The sequence below is a fragment of the Syzygium oleosum genome, unplaced genomic scaffold (genome assembly GCF_021117445.2).
Source record: "Syzygium oleosum isolate NSW1041296 unplaced genomic scaffold, Sole_v2.1 Sole_v2.09, whole genome shotgun sequence".
NCBI classification, from domain to species: Eukaryota; Viridiplantae; Streptophyta; class Magnoliopsida; order Myrtales; family Myrtaceae; genus Syzygium; species Syzygium oleosum.
In genome coordinates, this window is record NW_026607493.1 from 1,027,762 (window position 1) to 1,046,737 (window position 18,976).

General features: G+C 40.6%; 2 protein-coding genes across 3 annotated transcripts; one reads left to right on the forward strand and one right to left on the reverse strand.

The window, feature by feature from the left end:
* The first annotated feature begins 7,215 nt into the window (after window positions 1-7,215).
* Window positions 7,216-10,730, forward strand: LOC115680426 (protein DETOXIFICATION 16-like). Its single transcript, XM_030604235.2, has 8 exons — window positions 7,216-7,755; window positions 8,334-8,878; window positions 8,968-9,054; window positions 9,187-9,243; window positions 9,455-9,693; window positions 9,860-9,978; window positions 10,083-10,169; window positions 10,258-10,730. The coding sequence occupies exons 1-8, from the start codon at window positions 7,450-7,452 to the stop codon at window positions 10,303-10,305; spliced, it is 1,488 nt and encodes a 495-aa protein (XP_030460095.1). The 5' UTR covers window positions 7,216-7,449; the 3' UTR covers window positions 10,306-10,730.
* A 294-nt stretch (window positions 10,731-11,024) lies between these two features.
* Window positions 11,025-18,403, reverse strand: LOC115680430 (cyclin-dependent kinase D-3). Of its 2 annotated transcripts, none has more exons than XM_056314467.1 (7): window positions 18,240-18,399; window positions 16,857-17,155; window positions 16,655-16,763; window positions 15,501-15,626; window positions 14,255-14,490; window positions 13,742-14,065; window positions 11,025-11,701 (listed from the first exon to the last, which is right to left on the reverse strand). In XM_056314467.1, exons 1-7 carry the CDS (start codon window positions 18,342-18,344, stop codon window positions 11,644-11,646), a joined length of 1,257 nt encoding a protein of 418 aa, XP_056170442.1. In that variant the 5' UTR covers window positions 18,345-18,399; the 3' UTR covers window positions 11,025-11,643. The 2 variants fall into 2 exon arrangements, with proteins under 2 accessions (XP_056170442.1, XP_056170441.1); XM_056314466.1 differs by having other exon boundaries at window positions 11,679-11,875; window positions 18,240-18,403.
* Window positions 18,404-18,976: the final 573 nt, after the last annotated feature.

The window sequence follows — 18,976 nt, forward strand, 5'->3', positions numbered from 1 at the left end:
TATTAATTTATTTCGCATTCGTCACGATCGGTTGTTGGATTAAAATAATTTCGTGAATTTTTTTGTTAAATTAGTATAGAGATCAAGAGATCATGCTCACGTAGAGGCAAAATTCTTGCCGACAGTCTCGAATGATCAACGATCGACTCACGTTTTTCACCCACAGCTGGAGCACTGTGATCGTCCAACTAATTTCGGGGCAAATTGTTCGTAAGCAATCCGAATGTTGAACGTCATTTTTCAATTTCAAAAGTGAAATTGATGCGTATTGAACATTCTTAGAGCGTCAACTAGTCACGAGAAGTTTAGGTCACTCTCTCTTTGGCATTGTACAAGAGCGCGGCGTAGTAAAGCTCGTCGAAAAAATTAAATAAACCTCGATAGTTTGATTAAGGGGGAAATTGGCCAGCCTCGCTATAGCTGGGCAAGGCCGAGGCTCGGTCTCGAGAGATGCACGTCACGTTAAGGCTCGTTTGAAATAATTGAAATCTCGATAGTTTAAGTAAGGGGGAATTGGCTAGCCTCGCCTTGGCTGGGCGAGGTCGAACCTTGCCGGCCCTCGCCTCTGGCTGGTTGTCGGCTATTGCCAATGCTCGGCAACTGGCTAGCAGATGAAGAAGGGAAGAAAAAAAAAGAAAAAGCAAAGAATAAATAAATAAATTCGAAAAATATTATTAAAAATTGTACACGTCAGCGTCGGCCATCCTAGGTGGCACGATATCCACGTCATCGATTTCCAGCTAAAATTGGCTAGATGGACTCGATTGACAAAAGATGTAAAGGTTTAGGACTGAACTGGTAAAAGTGCAATAAGTTTAGGATTTTTTGGACAATTTTCCCATATGTTGTGCAAACGCCAACTTAATATCAAACTTTCCCAATTCTGCCAATTAAATCCTGAACCTTTATATAAAGTACCAATATAGTCATTTCGGCTAATTTTCTAGCTGATATAGCGGTGTGTCACGTAGGACGGCCATCGCCACAACTCGGCGAAAATTGATTGAAAATACTACATTGGTATTTTATACAAAAGTTAAAGATTCAATTAGCAAAATTGGAAAATTTATAACTGAATTGGCATATGTACGATCGGTTTAAGACTGATCGGGTTATTTTTCATTTTAATTAAGCGTTGGCAAAAAATGGGAGAGGAGAAATCTAGGGTTTTTGCCTGCTTTTCGATATTCCATGTCAATGTCATGTAGTTAGTAACTTTTAGTCAAAGCGGTGGCTAACCACGACGAAATCAGCAGCTTCACTTCGAGTCAAAGATCCAGAAGAGCAATCCAACTAAAATTGCTGAAATGCAATGTGCTTTTTCTCCATTGAATTTCGCAGCGGTTGTGCAATGCATCGATCAACTTTATGAACACCAACCGTGCGTTGTAATCAAGTGGTGCTAATGACGATGAGAACACGTTAATGACGCAACAATTGATGGTTGACTAAAAAAAAATATATACTTGGTCTAAGGAAAGGAGTATATATAAATATACTTGTAGCACTCGCAATGCCGGACTTGTGTAACGAGTGTCGATATCTCTAGTATTATATTCTTTTCTAAGAATATATCGAAAACAGGGTTGCTCATTAGCCGGCGCTTCGTATACCATGTCAAATGGAAAAGAGTTTGACATTCACATCATTAGCTCAATTTAAATAGTCCCGAGTCTTAAGCGCTCGTCATCAGTGAATGAGGGATATACCGGGGGAAAGTTCATTTTGCAATAGCCCGATGCTCTTTAGCAAAGTTTAAAAAAAAAACAAAAATTGATATAGAGAGAATTTGTAAAGGCCCGTCTCCTAGGTGGCCCCAATAGACCTGATCAGGGACTAAGCAGCCCACACGAGCGCTTGAGTCAAATGTGCCCAAGAGGCGATGTTGGGTGGGTATAACTGTAGGGGTGAGCAAGATGAACCATCCAAATCGGGATCGGACCGGACCGACCTGTTTGGTCCGGTTCTCAGGAATATCCCGGTTCCTAAAAGTAGAACCAGTTTCCGGGCGGTCCGGTTCCCGGTTCTAGGGTGGGAATTGGACCGGACCGAACAGATAAATATGTATATTTTTTAATTTATATATATTTGCTTGTTACAATTTTTGAATAAAATAGAAATTCTAATCTAATTTCCCTAATTTCCTCTTGCCTTTACCAATAAGTTACTGATTCCATTGAAACCGGACCGGATCAAGACTAGCCGGTTCGACCCCCAGTCCTAGAAACTGGGAACCAGTCCTCCCGGTTCTTGGGTTGAACCAGACCGGACCGGGAACCGCTCACCCCTAGGTATAAGTCCGCTCCTACTTGAAGATTTATGTATAATTATTTTAAGACGAACGGTCCAGAGTGAACATTTTAGGGCCCGATCTTGGGTTCAAGGTCGAGCCCGCCCAGTGATCACCTCCGCAGCTCGAAAAACGAAAGGTGCGACGAGATCCCCACGTCAAGCACCAAGGTCATGATTCGTGATGGAAGCCCAATTGATATGTTCAAACAGATTATATGGCAACGGCCCACCCAGATTAGATGTTAATATTGGAATTAGAATCGTTGAGGTAGATCTCTTAATGTTGGGTCGGGTCAGTCCACGTTATGGGCCGCACTATTTGGATTTAGCCCGAAAAAAAGGAACCCGTCGGACTTTGTGCAGGAATAGACCAAAAATTGGATTATATAGGCCAAGCCCCAAAAAAAAGAAAAGAAATAAAACTATAGTACAGACCAAAAATTGGATTTCTAAAACCCCCCCCAGGAAAAAAAAAATCTGTGTCTTGTAATAAGTAGATTTAATAGTGAAGCATCGAGTTTATTCTTTGCAATCAGTTTTCTTCTCTATTTCCTTCTATATTTTTCGATCAAATCTTGCGAAAATCGGTTTCCAGTTATAGCAGAGTTTCCATCGCAAACTTGTGCTTTTGATGGTGGACAAAGATGATTTGTTCTTTTCAAGCAGAATGATCCCCAAAAGCTAATTGTATTCTTCTCAAACAAAGGTTTAAAAAAGAAAATTTCATGCTGGTTAAACGTTTCCCATGTCGTCGTCGGTTACCCAATTTCTGGGACTTATATCATTGACATGTTCATATGCAATAAGAGAGTCGGTCAATAATCGCAACCTTGAAATGTGATGGATTAGGAAAAACAAATGCTAGAAAAGTCATAAATCAACTGCTTAATTGACCTAAAGTCAATTCAGTCATTTCGGTTAATTTAAGCCAAATATTACTGGCGTGCTGGCGCTGAGGTGAATAACTTTTAATAATATTTAAATAGTTTTTTTCAAATTCCTTTTTATTTTTTATTTTCTTTCTTTTTATTTTTTTTCTTCTCTTCGTTCTTCCTCTAGCCGGTCGCCAAGGCCGCTGGTGAGGCTTAAGCCCTCACTACCGACTGCACGAGGCATGACCTTGTCAAGTGTGTTGAAAAAATCAGCTTGTTGGGTTTAAAAAACCAGCTCAAATTTCGGGAAGTTACTGTTCATGTACTGTTTGGCATTTGTAGCAGCACTGTAGCAAGAAAAAAAACGTATAAAAACAAAGAAAAACCAATAGCAAGCTTCGCCAGTGGTTGGGGAGGCTGGCAAGGTTGACCTTGCCGACCCTCGCCTTTGGCTGGCCGGAGGAATAATGAAAGGAAGAAAAAAAATAAATAAAAATTAAAAAAATATTTAATTATTATTAAAATTTATCCATGTCAATGCCGATTGATGCCACGTCGGCCGGCGGCTATGTTAATATTATTTGATCAAAATTAGTCGAAATGGCTTAATTGGTTCTTAGTCAAAAAGATTTATAGATTTTTTTTTACGCTTTTCCAGTCATGATTTGAATTTCAACACTCGAGGGGTCGTCGTTTGGGGCGGCGCCAAACAGAGACAAGAAAATGAAAATTCCTAATCTGACAATATGCACGTGGCCCCCCCTTCTTTGACACCGATGGCCAATCAAACAATCCCCGAGTAAAAAAGACAAGCGATTCGACAACAAATTCAGAGCTTTGTCGCCATGCAGACATCAAGAATACCACGACAGATATAATTTATAATTGCGGATACAAAAAACTGAAAAAGCAGGTCCCGTGATCTTTCGTCCGATAGCTCCACGTCTCTGTCCTGTTTTTTCGTTTTTTTTTTCTGGTCGAACTATAGCGCACGTCTCTGTCAAACAGCCGTGGCCCAGCGCAACTCCAAATTGGAAAGATGCTGCGGCAGATTTTCATTTCTTTAAAATATTTCTTGCCTCGACTGACTAAGCAAAGACTGAAAACCTTGGTGAAAATATATAAATCTGGTGAGAGGTCCATTGAGAATGCCGTGGGGGATTAGGTAATTCGATGTGAAAGGTATGGAGGCATGGAACATATGTGGTACTAGGTACAATGTATGTTGTAGTTCTTCCATTCCGAAACCCTAAAATAATTTGACCGGATGATGACGTACCATGTAATTCACTGACTCGGGTCAAGCGAGTCTCGGTACTACCGACCTAAATGACGATTTGAGTTTGGACAAGTAAATAGGTCGAGCATTCCGGTTCCCTCGCACCTGCATGCGTGCTTCCGTAGTATTTCCAGTTAAGAGTTCTTCATTGCAAATCTCGCCAATTGAGCGAACTGCTCCGAGTAAAGGCTACCGACTCAGGTCTAAGGTTAAGACTTAACTGGTTCGTAGGGCTCACAAGGTGTTCAACGGGCTTCCATATTGAGTTTTTGCATTTGTAATTATGGATCATAAATAAAAAAAATTCTGTCAAAGCATTTCGTTTTCCTTGGTTTGTTGGTTAATTTTTCCATTCAAAGAAAATTGTGAAAAATTAAATGCTTGTGTAGTTATAGCTTTAAGAGTAAACTGAATTATACTAATGAAACCGTTTATTTGCATAAATTTACTCTTTCTAATTCCAACTTACACGCTCATTTGGGACAACTTAAAATAAGTGTCAAGTACTTATCGACTTATTTTCTCGAAAACTAAACAAAAACAAAAAACCGTTCCGAAAAATTATAGGTTAACGCTCTATTAAGGTAATTAAAGAATTAAACTTCGAAAGAGGATAAAATCGATTTCATCTACGTGTCACAAGAATATAGGCATTGATGATTCAATTCAAGCAATGATTTTTTTAGTGACCAAAAAGCTAACATGACGCGGCATCAATCATGGGACAATTCAATTCAATTCAAGCGGTGATGATGTTTTGGTGACCAAGGCCAATGAAACGGAAAGTTATGGAACAATGGTATTGACACGTCGTCGTCCTCCGAAGTAAGATCGCCGGAAGCACGGGCCGACTGACGTGGCCAATTGGCCGTGCTCCATTTACAATTCTGCCCTTGCTTTTACAGTAAGTGAAAACGTGGAACCTCTTTGTCAACTGGAACGATCAGTCAAAACATATTTTCCTGCTTCTTGAAAATTTTAGGAAGGGCTAAAATTTTACATATAACGTGTTTCTTCGTTTCTACGGGTTTTTCTTCTTATTACAGTGCTGTTACAGTGCCAAATAGTGCCGAATAATACATAAATAACACATGAACAGTAACTTTCCAAGACTCCTTCCACTCATTCGCTTTGTGCGAGTGATGCTTTACCTGACACACGTGAACAAATTGATTTGCACTTATTCCTAGATGTTAGTTGAATCTAGAGGTTCAAATATCCTATATTATAAAGATGAAATATGCATGCATTTTTAGCATGCGCAACTTGTCTATCCAGGGAAAATTGTCCGATAAGTCCTGAATTTATTGTACGACGGTCAGATCGATCTTGAATTTTTCAATTGTGCCACTTTAATCCTAAACCTTATGACGACTTTCAATATAGTCCTCCCAGCCAACTTTGGCCGGCAATCGCTAGCATGGACGCCGACGGTCCCACGTGGCATGTCCGGTACTGATGTGAATAGTTTTTTTTTTTTTTTGCATTTTTCTTAAAATAATACACGGATCCTGTATTCATCAAAGATTACACCTAATGACGTGATTATGCAATTTATAATTCTAGGATGAAATAAATATTTTTATTCTTTGTTTTGCCCAACAAGTTCATTGATTTTGTCTTGAAGTCAAGCTAACATATAAACCAAATTCGATTCACATGGACTAGATACTTAGGGTGATTCGTGATAATGAACCGTGTTCATAACATGTCAAGTTACGGACTTATATCACCGGTGCAGTAATCATGTTAGAAAGCTCGACTCAAGCGGACTCGCCTACTTGGTATCTACTTTCAACACAACTCACATAACTCTTTTAATTAAATGTGTTAAATCGGGTTAACCCAACTTAAACATAACTCGAAAAAACCAAACTGTTTTTTTTTTTAAGTATACAATATCAGGGTATTGTCATTTCTTGTTTACTACTTAATCTTTCCTTTCCTTATAAATTAAAAAAGGTGTTTGATTGCAGTTCAAACGATGGGCTTCTCTAATGAAAAAATTGCAAATTTCTTTCAAAAAGTTTTTCACCTGTCCAATGTCAAGCACATTATAGAAATATTGACCAAAGTTGTATCTCCCTCACTGCCCCTGCCATGACCCAAATTTGAATAGATTGCCACTATTGTACTATCGACCCAAAGCACATTATAGTTATATTTGACCAAAAGAGGCATGATGGACAGTAATGTGATTGGACAATCACCGCTACAGCCGGCTTCTGGTTTCGGTGCTCTGTATTCGGTGGTCCCGGATCACCAAGTCAGCGTGGTCCCCGACCACTCACGAGGCACCATGTGGTCCACGTGATGCGGGATGGGGCCGGTGGGCCAGGAGATGTTTTTTGCACAAAATATTAATATTTTTTCCCCTTTAGCTTTGCAAGTCTCCTCTACGCTAAGAACCTACATTTCCCTTTCCAGTCGAGTCTCTCCCCTTTCTCTCTCTTCATTAACGGCGGCCTCCTCCTTCTCTCTCCTTCTCTATCTCCTTAGCGATCTCCCTCTCTTCTCACGAAGCCCCACATTCTCTCTCTGTTTTGTAAAAAATCGCCACCCCCTCCACGTGGATCACGCGGCGCCTCGTGAGTGGTCGGGGATCACGCTGACTTGGCGGTCCGGGACCACGCAATATTTTGTCGCAAATCATTTACTCATTGAATCGGGACACACGGACCATGTGCGGTATAGGTAAGAAAGTGACCAGGCGAGACTGATGATCCCATGTTTGTCTTTCTCCTTTGTTTTGCCTCGCCTTTCACGAATCACACTCCTTCCCCACTTGACCTCCTAATCCGACGTCGAATAGGTGTACAGAGGAAGCTGCACATCAATGGCTGACACACTCAAACCCGTACAAGAAAGAGCATCGTCATTTCACGCAACAGGACAGACATCCTCTTGCACTCCTTTCCAGGAAGACACCGCTCCTTAAATATCCGCCACAGCCTCACAAGTTCCTGCCCTCTCTCTCTCTCTCTCCCTCTCTCTCTATAAGCAACCATGGGGAGGGAAGGACAGGAGACAAGCCTGAGCTCACCATTGATAGAGTCAGATGGTGAAGATGGTGTTGTGAGATCATTAGCATCGAATGAGGGAGAGAAAGAGAAGGGTGTCGGGTGGAGGAGTGAGGTTCTTGTTGAGATAAAGAAGCAGGCATGGCTTGCTGGTCCGCTCATATCGGTGAGCTTGTTGTTCTACAGCTTGCAGATGATCTCTCTCATGTTTGTGGGTCATCTTGGCGAGCTGCCACTCTCCGGCGCTTCCATGGCCACCTCCTTCGCCACCGTCACCGGTTTCAGCTTACTGGTGAGCTTGAGAGATGGCCATATTAGTCGTGCTCTTACTTCAATTCAAATTCTACAACAAAGAAATTGCATTTCGGGTTTTGGCATAGTTGATGTTCTGATAAATCCACGTTTGTAACTTAAGCTGAGATTATGTTATGTGTTTGTAATGGATGTTGTCGTTCACGATCAATCCGTTTCTTCGTTTTCTTTTAGCAGAGTTGGTAAAAGTTACCCTTTTTAGTCCTGTATTTGTTGCCCAAATTCACCAACAGTTTTTTCGTAAGTAGTAGATTGACCAAGTTTGTTTGAGATTTACTCACTTTGGAGGGGCAATAAAGGATGAAGATGATGAAATTACCGTCTCGCTTTCTATTTAGCTGGAAGATAATAGAATTGGTGCAAAAAATGGCCCATAATTTGGCTAGGCTAGCCATATTTGTTAGTGCTGCACTGGAGATGCTACTGATACCAGAGTTGAAATTTAAGTTCTAGCACAAATTGAGCCACTTTAAACAATCGTTACTGAACTTTAAAGAATATTGGACAGTCTTCTTTTCTGAAGTTCTGATTTTTTTCTTGTCAAATCTCTTTAACTAGATGGGGATGGCCAGCGCATTGGAAACGTTCTGTGGTCAATCATACGGGGCGAGGCAATTTCATAGGCTTGGTGTTGACATGCAGAGAGCTATGTTCATCCTTCTACTAGTGAGCATACCTCTTGCTTGCATCTGGGCATATACGAGAATTATACTAGAAGCATTCGGTCAACAAGCAGACATAGCAGAGGAAGCGGGAACGTATGCCCGTTACATGATCCCGTCCCTTTTTGCTTACGGCCTTCTTCAATGCCTAGTCAAGTTCTTGCAGACTCAGAACATCATCATCCCTATGGTGCTAACCTCGGCAGCTGCTACTCTAATGCATATCCCCCTCTGTTGGGTTCTGGTCATGAAAACCGGCCTTGGAAGCAGAGGAGCGGCCTTGGCGAATTCAATATCGTATTGGATGAATGTGTTGCTAATGGCACTTTATGTGAAGTTCTCTTCTTCGTGCTCCAAGACTTGGACTGGGTTTTCGAAGGAAGCCTTTCACAATATTCTCACATTCCTTAGACTTGCCATTCCTTCCGCAGTAATGGTCTGGTAAAAACATCTCAAACCCTTCATCTCTCTGGCGATTGTGAAAAACGGATGACATGCATTACTGATGGCAATCTTTTTTATTTCTGTAGCTTGGAGATGTGGTCATTCGAGATGATGGTGCTCCTCTCTGGACTTCTCCCGGACCCGACATTGGAAACTGCGGTGCTTTCTATCAGGTTAATCTCGAGTTTGGCGTTAGTCTGTCCCGAAATAGTTTGGGACAAGGCACATATTGCTGAGATTTTCTTTTATCGATGCACACTTTAGTTCGGTGCATGTATATGATCTCCCAATGTTTACATTCTCAGTCTCAACACTGCCGCAACAGTTTGGATGATCCCTTTCGGACTCAGCGGGGCTGTGAGGTAAGCATGCCAAACTGAGTACATAGTAATGAAACTTAGACCGCCATTTTGCGGAGAATCAGCTCGGTTAATCAAGTAGCATCCCAAATGGTCGATATGTCTCTTTATTTTGTTTCTGCATAACATATTCATATGTACATATCCATCAGTTTCTTAAGACCACATTGGTGTGGCAATGGATTTTCACAAGTTCCATGGTCAATCTATCCAGCACTCGTGTTTCAAATGAACTAGGGGCTGGGAAGCCTCAGGCTGCGCGTTTAGCAGTGTACGTGGTCCTCTCCGTGGCCGTAACCGAAGGAATTCTGGTCGGAATAGTTTTGATCTCGATAAGAAAAGTATGGGGCTATGCTTACAGTGACGAGACAGACGTGGTCAAATACGTAGCCATCATGATGCCGATTCTAGCAGTTTCTAACTTCTTGGATGGACTCCAATGCGTCCTTTCAGGTTGCCTTTTTCACCACAAACTGGCCTAGCCTAGCGACCATGCTTTGTCTTTTTACATGATTTGCGTTTTTTTTATCCGGTTTTGTTCCTCCTAGATGCCATGAAATCATGGCTCATGCTCCAAACTAGTGATGGCTGTTTGTGTTTTGCTCTCGCTCTTCTTCAGGAACCGCTAGAGGATGTGGTTGGCAAAAGATTGGTGCCTATGTCAACCTGGGGTCTTATTACTTGATTGGCATTCCATCTGCAATAGTGCTAGCTTTTGTTCTCCATGTTGGTGGAAAGGTAAAACTCTTCGGCCTTAATACTTTTCCTACTCCTTAGTTCAACGTTGTCGAAACGAGGAAGCTATTGGAGAAAATAACTTCTGGAAACTCTTTCTTTTGCAGGGTCTCTGGCTAGGAATTATCTGCGCGCTAGTTGTGCAAGTGTTCTGTCTTTTCTGCATCTTTCTCCGTACGAACTGGGACCAAGAGGTCAGATCCTTGTACATAAATAGGGTAGAAATCAGTTACTCTATCCATGCTAAGCATTTTCCATGATCCACATCTACTGCTTTCGCAGGCAAAGAAGGCTGCTGAGAGAGTGCATGACTCCACCATCCCCACATGACAGTGTCATAGAGCAGAAAAAAACTGAAAGGAAAAATCTATTTTGGTAGTTTTTCTTGGAAAAACTCAGAATATGTGAAGATTGAGAAAGCAAAGAGAAAAATGCTGTACCCGAAGAATTGTGGAAGAAATTGCAGAGTTGCAGTAATTAGTGCAGTTCAATTCCCCCAGTTATGGTCCAAAGTAAGGAAGAGTCAGGCTGTGTAAGCTGACCTAAGGCAGGCGTGAAGTGTTAACGAATGGAAATGACAAGAAGTGAAGAGAGTAGTAGTATTATGACATTATGAAGGAGCTATCCCCCGACTATAATAGTTACTTTTTACCATCTGAATAATCATCAATTTTGATTCTGATTTGAATGTAGGTGCTTACTCATTGAATTCTTGAATGGAGTATAAATTTGAGAAGCCTTAATCTCTTTATAAAGCTATCTTAATAGTTAACATCAAACAAGCTAAGCATGCGCCAATGTACTCACTACGTTTGAGACACGGACGGCATGTCCATGGTTACTTAGGAAAATTTTCCGTCCAAACGAAATGACCACTCCCTTATATTGACTGATCTTCTGCTGCGAGTAAGTTAATTACCTTTGATATGCACTCTATATCAGAGTTTTGTGTATATAAAGCCAAGCTCATTTGTGAAGTCTTTATGCACAGGGCAGAGAGTCAGAAACCAAAACAGAGACATAAATGACATAATTGGAAGATAACAAAATCACTTAAACTGTTTGCCAAACAATATATCATGAAACTTCCACATCAATGATCTAAAATTGCATAATCAAACCCATTTGAATAAACAATCCGAAGGGTATCCTTGTGATAGCTACTCTACAGTATACATACAATAAACAGGATAGATCGGCCTACAGCATTCTCCAGCCTCAATCCTCCATCAAAAGCAACCAAAAGAACACTGATCATAGAATTAGAATCGGGCACAACTAATTAGAGGTGCAAGTAAACCACTCAAAAGCATCAGCTTGGAGTAAAAGAAGAAAAATGCCTCCAAAAATGTCGGCCTTCTATGACCTAGTGTACAAGTTCTCTGTCAAGTAGAAAGGAGGATGTTACCTTTCACTTTTCCCTCCTTTTCATAAAATTATTATCTCCCCAGCTTCAAGCCAAGCTAAATGATTGACTTCCACATTCAACCAAAGTAGCTCTCTCTTCAGTATCATGATACATGCGAAAGGCAAGCACATTTTCGGCACCGAACAACGAAAACTTTCCGATACTCAAATTACCTTAAGGGAGTAACCGCAAACATCATTAATGCATGTGCAGAACTCCGAGTGTGTTAACTTATGAGAGTCATGCAAAGTAATGAAGTGTCATTCCGGATGCTGGAATTCAAGATCTAGCTTCCTTTTCAAATGGGTCCGGTCAGCACTGCCAAAAAAAGGACACAGAATCCTACATCAATAAGCGAAAAATTTCAATACAGCATTGCTCGATTTAATGATATTGGAGTTTCCACATTTAGATACCATGGACATGCGTACGTCCTTCCATGTCTGAATAGAGACAAATCTGTTAGTTGATGCCCGACTAAATAAAATGCACCTAAAGATATAATAGCTCGACTATTAGGCCTTCTTACAAAACTAGCGAGTAAATGAAATTTCATCTAAGAAACTTGTTTTTAAACACGTAATTTGTCAACTTCTTTAATAGCATGATATTCATTTAACAGGCTGTATCTGAGGTATTTAGCCTCTGAGGTATGTAACTGACTTAGTCTTTATCTTTAGGTGACAAGAATAAATGCTTTCAAATCATATACAAATACTTTAGAGAAGTAGGCATGGCTCAGCTACTGGGATTCCACGACCAAGTCAGCACATCGTCATACGCTTGAAGAAGAACTGACACCAACTACTCAATTTGCTAAAGCTACTTATTATCAACAAGCCAATTCAGTAGTCCAAGGAAAGCATTTTCATGAATTGGCTTCCTTAATTGCAAGACTCGTACCTTATCTTCACCAGACTAATTGGAATGAAATTCTGAACATCTAAAAGCCAGGAATACTAATGTCAGTTTGAGTTTCTTCATTGATTGCTTTCTCAGTAACTTCTAGACTCCAACCAAATGACATTTTTTATTATCTATTCTGGTCTCACAAAGTATAAACAAATTTCCTTCTTTCTCTTCCCGTCCCCGTCCATTCTATATTTTCTTTAGAAAAACATTTTGTGACATCTGACACACATCACTTCTTATGTCTAATTATAATCCGTCAAGAGCTATACAGAATCGAAAAGCTAGTAAGAGAAAATGGGCATGAACACGATCCATAAGGGGAAAAAACTGTTGGTTTCAGAAGTGAGCACAGAAGACTAATGTTTGACAAAAAATAATCTAATGTGGTACAAACCACTTGTAGGTTGGAGAGCAGACACTTTGTCTAGCAAGAGATTGCTGGTATTATATGAAGTCAAAAGTAAAAGGATTGAACAACAATTACCAAACAAAGAAAGAAGGCTGATTGATTGTCAAAGAAATATCCCAATATCAGCCAATGTTGATAGAAAAATAAGAAAGTAGAAGATGAATCTTCAATTACTCAGATTCTCTTCCATGATGTAACATGTACATCTTAATTCAAATAGAAGGAGCTCATTGATTTAGCAAAAGTTCAAAGGTAAAAACTGTTTCCTTTTTAAGGAGCACAAATTTCTTTTCTCCCGTCTCCTATTATCACCATAAAAATGAAGATGCTCAATCCTGACGTGTGAACCTCAGGACTTTAGGACATTAAGCTAACATTTTGCCATCTATTTATCTGGTAGCATCAGTACAATCATGAATATTTAGGATTTTAACAATTCACACAACCTTCCCTAACAAGCTTACTAAATGGATTACTAGATGAATAATAATAAGCAAATGATTACTTGGTGTAAGGATCTTAGACTCTGATTCATCAAAACCAGCAGGTAGATGAGTTGACTAAGTGTTGACATTGCAGTTTGGTAACATTGCAGTTCTTATTCAGAACATCAGTACTGAAATCATCATATAATTACTTTTGAGATTCAATTGCAAGAAGACACTAGATGGAAAGCGAGAAAATTTAAGATGCTAAATTTTGGAGTTTACCTCATTTGGTGATGTGACGTGAAAATACATTGTTAAATTCTTAAAATATAATCCACATTGTTAACCTTTATAAGTGTTAAATAGATCCAAGAAATTAACATGTCAACATAAGAACCAGGTGATCCAGCAAGAAAGGTAAACTTCCTTCATGGGTCAGTGTCATGTTCATGTTCATGATCAAATAGCAGGTAAACTTCCTTCACAGGTAAACAATCTATACGCGAAAGGCATGAAGTAATTAGCCTCAGATATGAAGAGGTATTTGTCCACATTTGAAACATTTTGGCCGGAGCAAATTAGAAAGTTTCATCACTATTACTGTTTTACCTGTTGATTGTTGGTCTATTTGGAGGTCTGGCACCAAATATGGAAAAGTCCAATGACATAGGAACCTGCTCGTTTCTGCTTGTATGTTCTCCAGGACCCGGTCTATCTTCACTGACATGATCATCAAATTTATCATTCTGATATGCATTCCCTTCAAACCCTTCACGTTCTGGCATCACCCTCCTGGACTTTCTAGGAGGTGATAACACAGTGGGACCCTCGGGTGGATTAAAGTCTGAAGTCCTAGAATTAAGTGATTCCCGCTTTGGAGCTGGTCGAGGTAGCTTATCAGGAACTGTTGGCAGAGGAGCTGATGAGAAGTACCTATACAGAAGGAAATAATGGACAGAATAAGGAATGAAGGGTAGCTGTTGGTAGATAATCTGGAGCGGCAGGTGCCAATGGGACACGAGGTGAATAGGTGGAGTGCATCAACCACTCCGCACGGAAAAAGGGGTAAAAAGAAAGAAAACAAAAGACAGTGGGGGGGTGGACGAGGTTTAGCTCACGTACCTGTGTTCTAGAGCCTGCTGTACTGAAATTCTATTCTTTGGATCATATGTAAACATTTTGGCTAACAAGTCCATAGCATCATCACTTGCCATAGGAAAGAGTGAACGAAGAGGAGGTGCTGGGACATACTGGTATTCCACATAATCTGGAAGGTACACCATGTCAGGCCACTGAGAAGCTGTTGGAGTCCCAAAAGCTGCAAAGATCTTTCCAAGCTGATCAATGTCACTTGACCCCTGTTAAAAAAGGGAGACCAGAAGCAAAAGGTTAGCAAAGATAACAAAGCTTGGGCAACAAAGATAATAAGGCATGCAATAGAACAATGTCACTTACCATGCATCCTACATAAACAAACAAATAGCAAGTTAAAAGAATTAATCCCAGTTTACAACTTGCTATTTGTTGAAAATAGTAATTTCCCACGATCAGCCAGAATTTCCATACTCATCTGACAAACTGCACTTGGGCGCACCAATATTCGAGTTGGACCAACTTTCAAACATGGGCAAATAGCTTATAAGTTAAATCTCCATAACCATGGATTATATCCAACCTCCACCAGGGTCTCATGAATAAAATCCAACTAAAGTCCATTGTAGGCCTTCTCAAGGTCCACTTAAATCTCCATAACCATCGATTGTTATGAAGGTACCCACAATTTTGTTTAATCAGCAGGAAAAGAATGAATTGATGCAAATATAGTGGCCTAAAGGAATTCGAAACTCAGACCAAACCAAACTGGTATAAATGAACCTCCAAAACTCAAGATTGCATTCCTTGGGTTCATCAATACATATGTTGGATTTCTGTTGTTTTTACAGCTAAGGAGTAGTTTTTCTATGCCAAAGCAAGAAAATGTTCATCTTTGCATGCAAAATATATGTATGTAGTCTGAAAGAAAACATTTTGCAAACTATTTCTGTGGTATATTAAAGACATACAAGACATATGGAAATATAAGTGAAAAAGTTTTTCTTGATCGGGTCTAGGAAAACTTAAGCCAGAACGAAACCGCATTAGTTCAACGTTTGTCGAATCAACAATTATATCAATTAACTCCCAAATCAACAATCATATCAATTAACTAGATAGTTTGGTTCAGATTACTTCGATTTCTATTTTTCTTCAATGCTCCCCATTGTAACAGAGGAAGTGGTACATGCACAGCTAAGCCAAAAGAATTTGAGTCGTGGACTCATTCATGAGTGATTCACACACCAAGATGGAAGTAACCTCGCATATCTACCTGTAAAAAGGGCCGACGAAGAAGAAGCTCCGCGAATATGCAAGCTGCAGCCCAAACATCCACAGCTGGACCATATTGCTTGGTGCCAAACAACAGTTCAGGTGCTCTATACCAACGAGCAAAAACCTATTTTATATAATTTAGTAGAATCAGCATAGCTAGCAGTGAGTAAATAAATGAACTGGAGCAACATTATTAAACAGATACTTCAATGTCAAAATCACTGATCATCACTATCTACTAAGCATGAATAAGACAATAAGCTACGCATTGCCAAAAATGGTCAACAAGTCGATCGATGATGAACCAAGCCACGAAAAATGAACATCAGAGCAAAGTGCAAGCAGAAAGCTCAAGTTAAAATCAAGAAAAATCAATGAAAGCGCAACCTCAATGCCAATATGGTAAATATAGGCTATATGATAATCCTCAATGCTCATGTTACAGACAGAGGTAGGCTATAACTTTAAAAAACTCTTTAGACAATAATAGTTCTTGGCCGAAAACAACATATAGGAAACCACTTCATATACTCAGAGAGGATTGAACTTTCCCATTCTCTAGCCAACATGAGCATATAGGACTGCCAAAATCCCAACTCAAAAACATAACTCAGACGAGGTTCACTACAAAAGACATTATGATGTGCAACTAAGATTACATGGACAGGCAAAGTTGATAATAACAAGGTTATACTGCGTAATATAAAAATCCTAATCATTGACCACCCTCATATCCTTTGACTGTCCCAATTGCAAATCAGCAATCTGTACCTCGAGTTTGGACAATTGCAATTACCTCGTTGCAGTCAGGTAACTATTGCAAATTATGAATCCAAGCATCCTCGAGTTCTGTTTTACTTCTACCAGCTAAACTGCTAAGCCCACTACGTATAGGCAACAAGCAAGAGTTCTCCACGAAATAAACACCGCATGGAAGAACAAATGTACCTGTACTTCCTCCTTACCAAACCTATCATTTTGTCCACTCACGGTTTCACACTCAAATTAGTGCAGAAACACAGCGTCAGAATATATCTGTTGTTAAACTACATCTGCAAGTATAATGTGATTCAACCAATCGCCCATATAAAGGGAATCCTCAGGTACCATGGTTTTGTTCAATACAACACGAAGATCATCATAGAACCAAACCTGATGTGTAAATCTCCGGTCTGGGCTGCCAAATATGCGGGCTAAACCAAAATCTGCAAGTTTAAGCTGCCCTTTAGGTCCTATCAGCAAATTATTAGGCTTCATATCCCTGCAATTGCCAGTACAATACATCTTGAGAAGATTTGCGGGGAAACAGGACCTAATAAACTAGCTTCTATTCTAAAAAGAACAAATCAAGTACCTGTGCAACACCCATTTTTTATGGCAAATAGCAAGTCCCTTAAGGGTCATCTGAAGGTATGATTTTATGTCAGCTGGTGAAAGAAATATATTACGATCACGGATGACAGCTTCAAGATCAGTCTCCATGAACTCGAACACAAGATGCAGGTTCCCTTTGTGAGGAAAGGCATCAATTAACTCGATTATGTTTGGATCTTTAAGCTCTTTAAGCAACTTTATTTCTCTAAGGGCAGTGAAGTTCACCCCTTCTTTTTGCTTCCCAATCCGAATTTTCTTGATTGCAACAACTTGTCCAGTCTGCACAAACCAGATATATCCAAGTTCAGCATAGACATAAACCTATGCTATTGCATCGACAATGTCGTCCAATTAAATAGCATATGACGGAGTATGAACCGAAATTCAAGCATGACTGCCATAGCGTGAACAAGAAACAAGAAACCAATCCAACCACAATCGATATCCAAAAACAGGCGAAAAAAAGTCATACGATTTGTAAGGCTCTATTTATTCTGCATAACTCCTCATTTGTTGCCTAATGAAAGTCAAGGACAGCATGCCAGATAGATGGAGGCCGAGGAGTGTTGATGTCAGCATCTCAATGACATGACACTCCTTGGCTCGTAGTCTCCACCAACAGAGGATCATATCAAACTGGATCAGAACTGACCCCGTAATTCTGCAAAGAGAACTACCAGCACCGACAAATCTTATTTGAAATTGGCGGGGTCGTGAAATGTAATGGCAGACAACGAAAGATGCTCCTCAGTCCTGCATCCTAGAGACAGAGGCCGTCGGACACAAATGACATGTAGTGTCAGAACTTCCTAATATCTCTATTCAATTGGTTCTGCATGGATTATTAAAGCCTAAATAGCTATGACTCGCAATCATGTCAACCTTAGGGAATTGCACTTTACCGCCAATCAAAAGTGTCACCAAACGAGAGCCGTTAAAGAAACTGATCAACTAGCTGCAACGTTGTCAAGATGACAACAAACCCACTGTATTACCGAGCCTGTATTTTCCCCGACCCAAACACCCGAACAAAACGATCGATATAGTGTGCCCTCTCTTCACAGAGAGCCAACAAACGAACAGCCATCATCAGAACCCCACAGCTTAACACCATTACACTGGGAAAATCCCTTTGTCCTCAAAATCGCGAAAAAAAGAACCCCCCCCCCCAGCTCCAAACCAGTCACCCCCTTATCCATCCGCATGTTCTTGCTCTTTCTCAGCCTCCAAACAGCCTGAACTGCGACATACTTAACCCCCCCAATTCCACGCCGCAAAACTCCTCAAGCGAACGAAGAAACAGAGCCAACAGATTACAGCTAAAACCCTAAACCCCCAAAATTGGGGAAAACTCTCGGCATACCTTGGTGTCGATGGCTTTGTACACGACGCCATAGGTACCCTCCCCGAGCACTTCGCGCTTCAGGTACCTATCGGCGACCTTCTTCGACAGATCCAATTCAGTCATCTTCTCCTCCCTCTTCACCCCCCCAACAAAAAGAGAGCAAATAAGCAAACAAAAAAGAACAAGAAGAAAAAAACGAAAGTGGGTCAATCCCAATTCCTCTCCCTCCCTCTTCCTGTTATTGTTTCCGTTGAAAATGAATGGGCTTTACGGCGATCGATCTCCTCAAAGGTTCCAATTTCTCAAGAGAACCGGAGCAAAACTGATGAAAATCAAAGAAACACAGAAAGCAAACAGAGCGCAAAAAAGGTTGTTCTTCAGGACAAGGTGGGTGTGGGGCGGGGGGGTTGAGGAATCTCTTATCTTCTACGGCGTGAAGACGCCATTACAGGAAGAATTCAGGTTTCAGCAGAGCGTCTCTCTCTCTCTCTCTCATTGTTTGGGGGGGAGAGAGCGTGCGCGTGGCGGTGGGGAGGAAGGGGGGGTGGGAGCTGCGCCAGCGAGTGAAAAGCGAAGTCCTCTTTGGTCCTTTTATGCTTCTCCTCTTCTTTTCTTTCTCTTCTTTTTAATTATTTATTCGACTTTGATGCAACGCAACGTCTATGGATCAGTGTCGATGTCGCCAATGACGGGGCCCCACAGGGGCATGTTCGTCTTTTCAACGAGCGCCCGCCCCGTTCCTGCAGGGCTTGGGC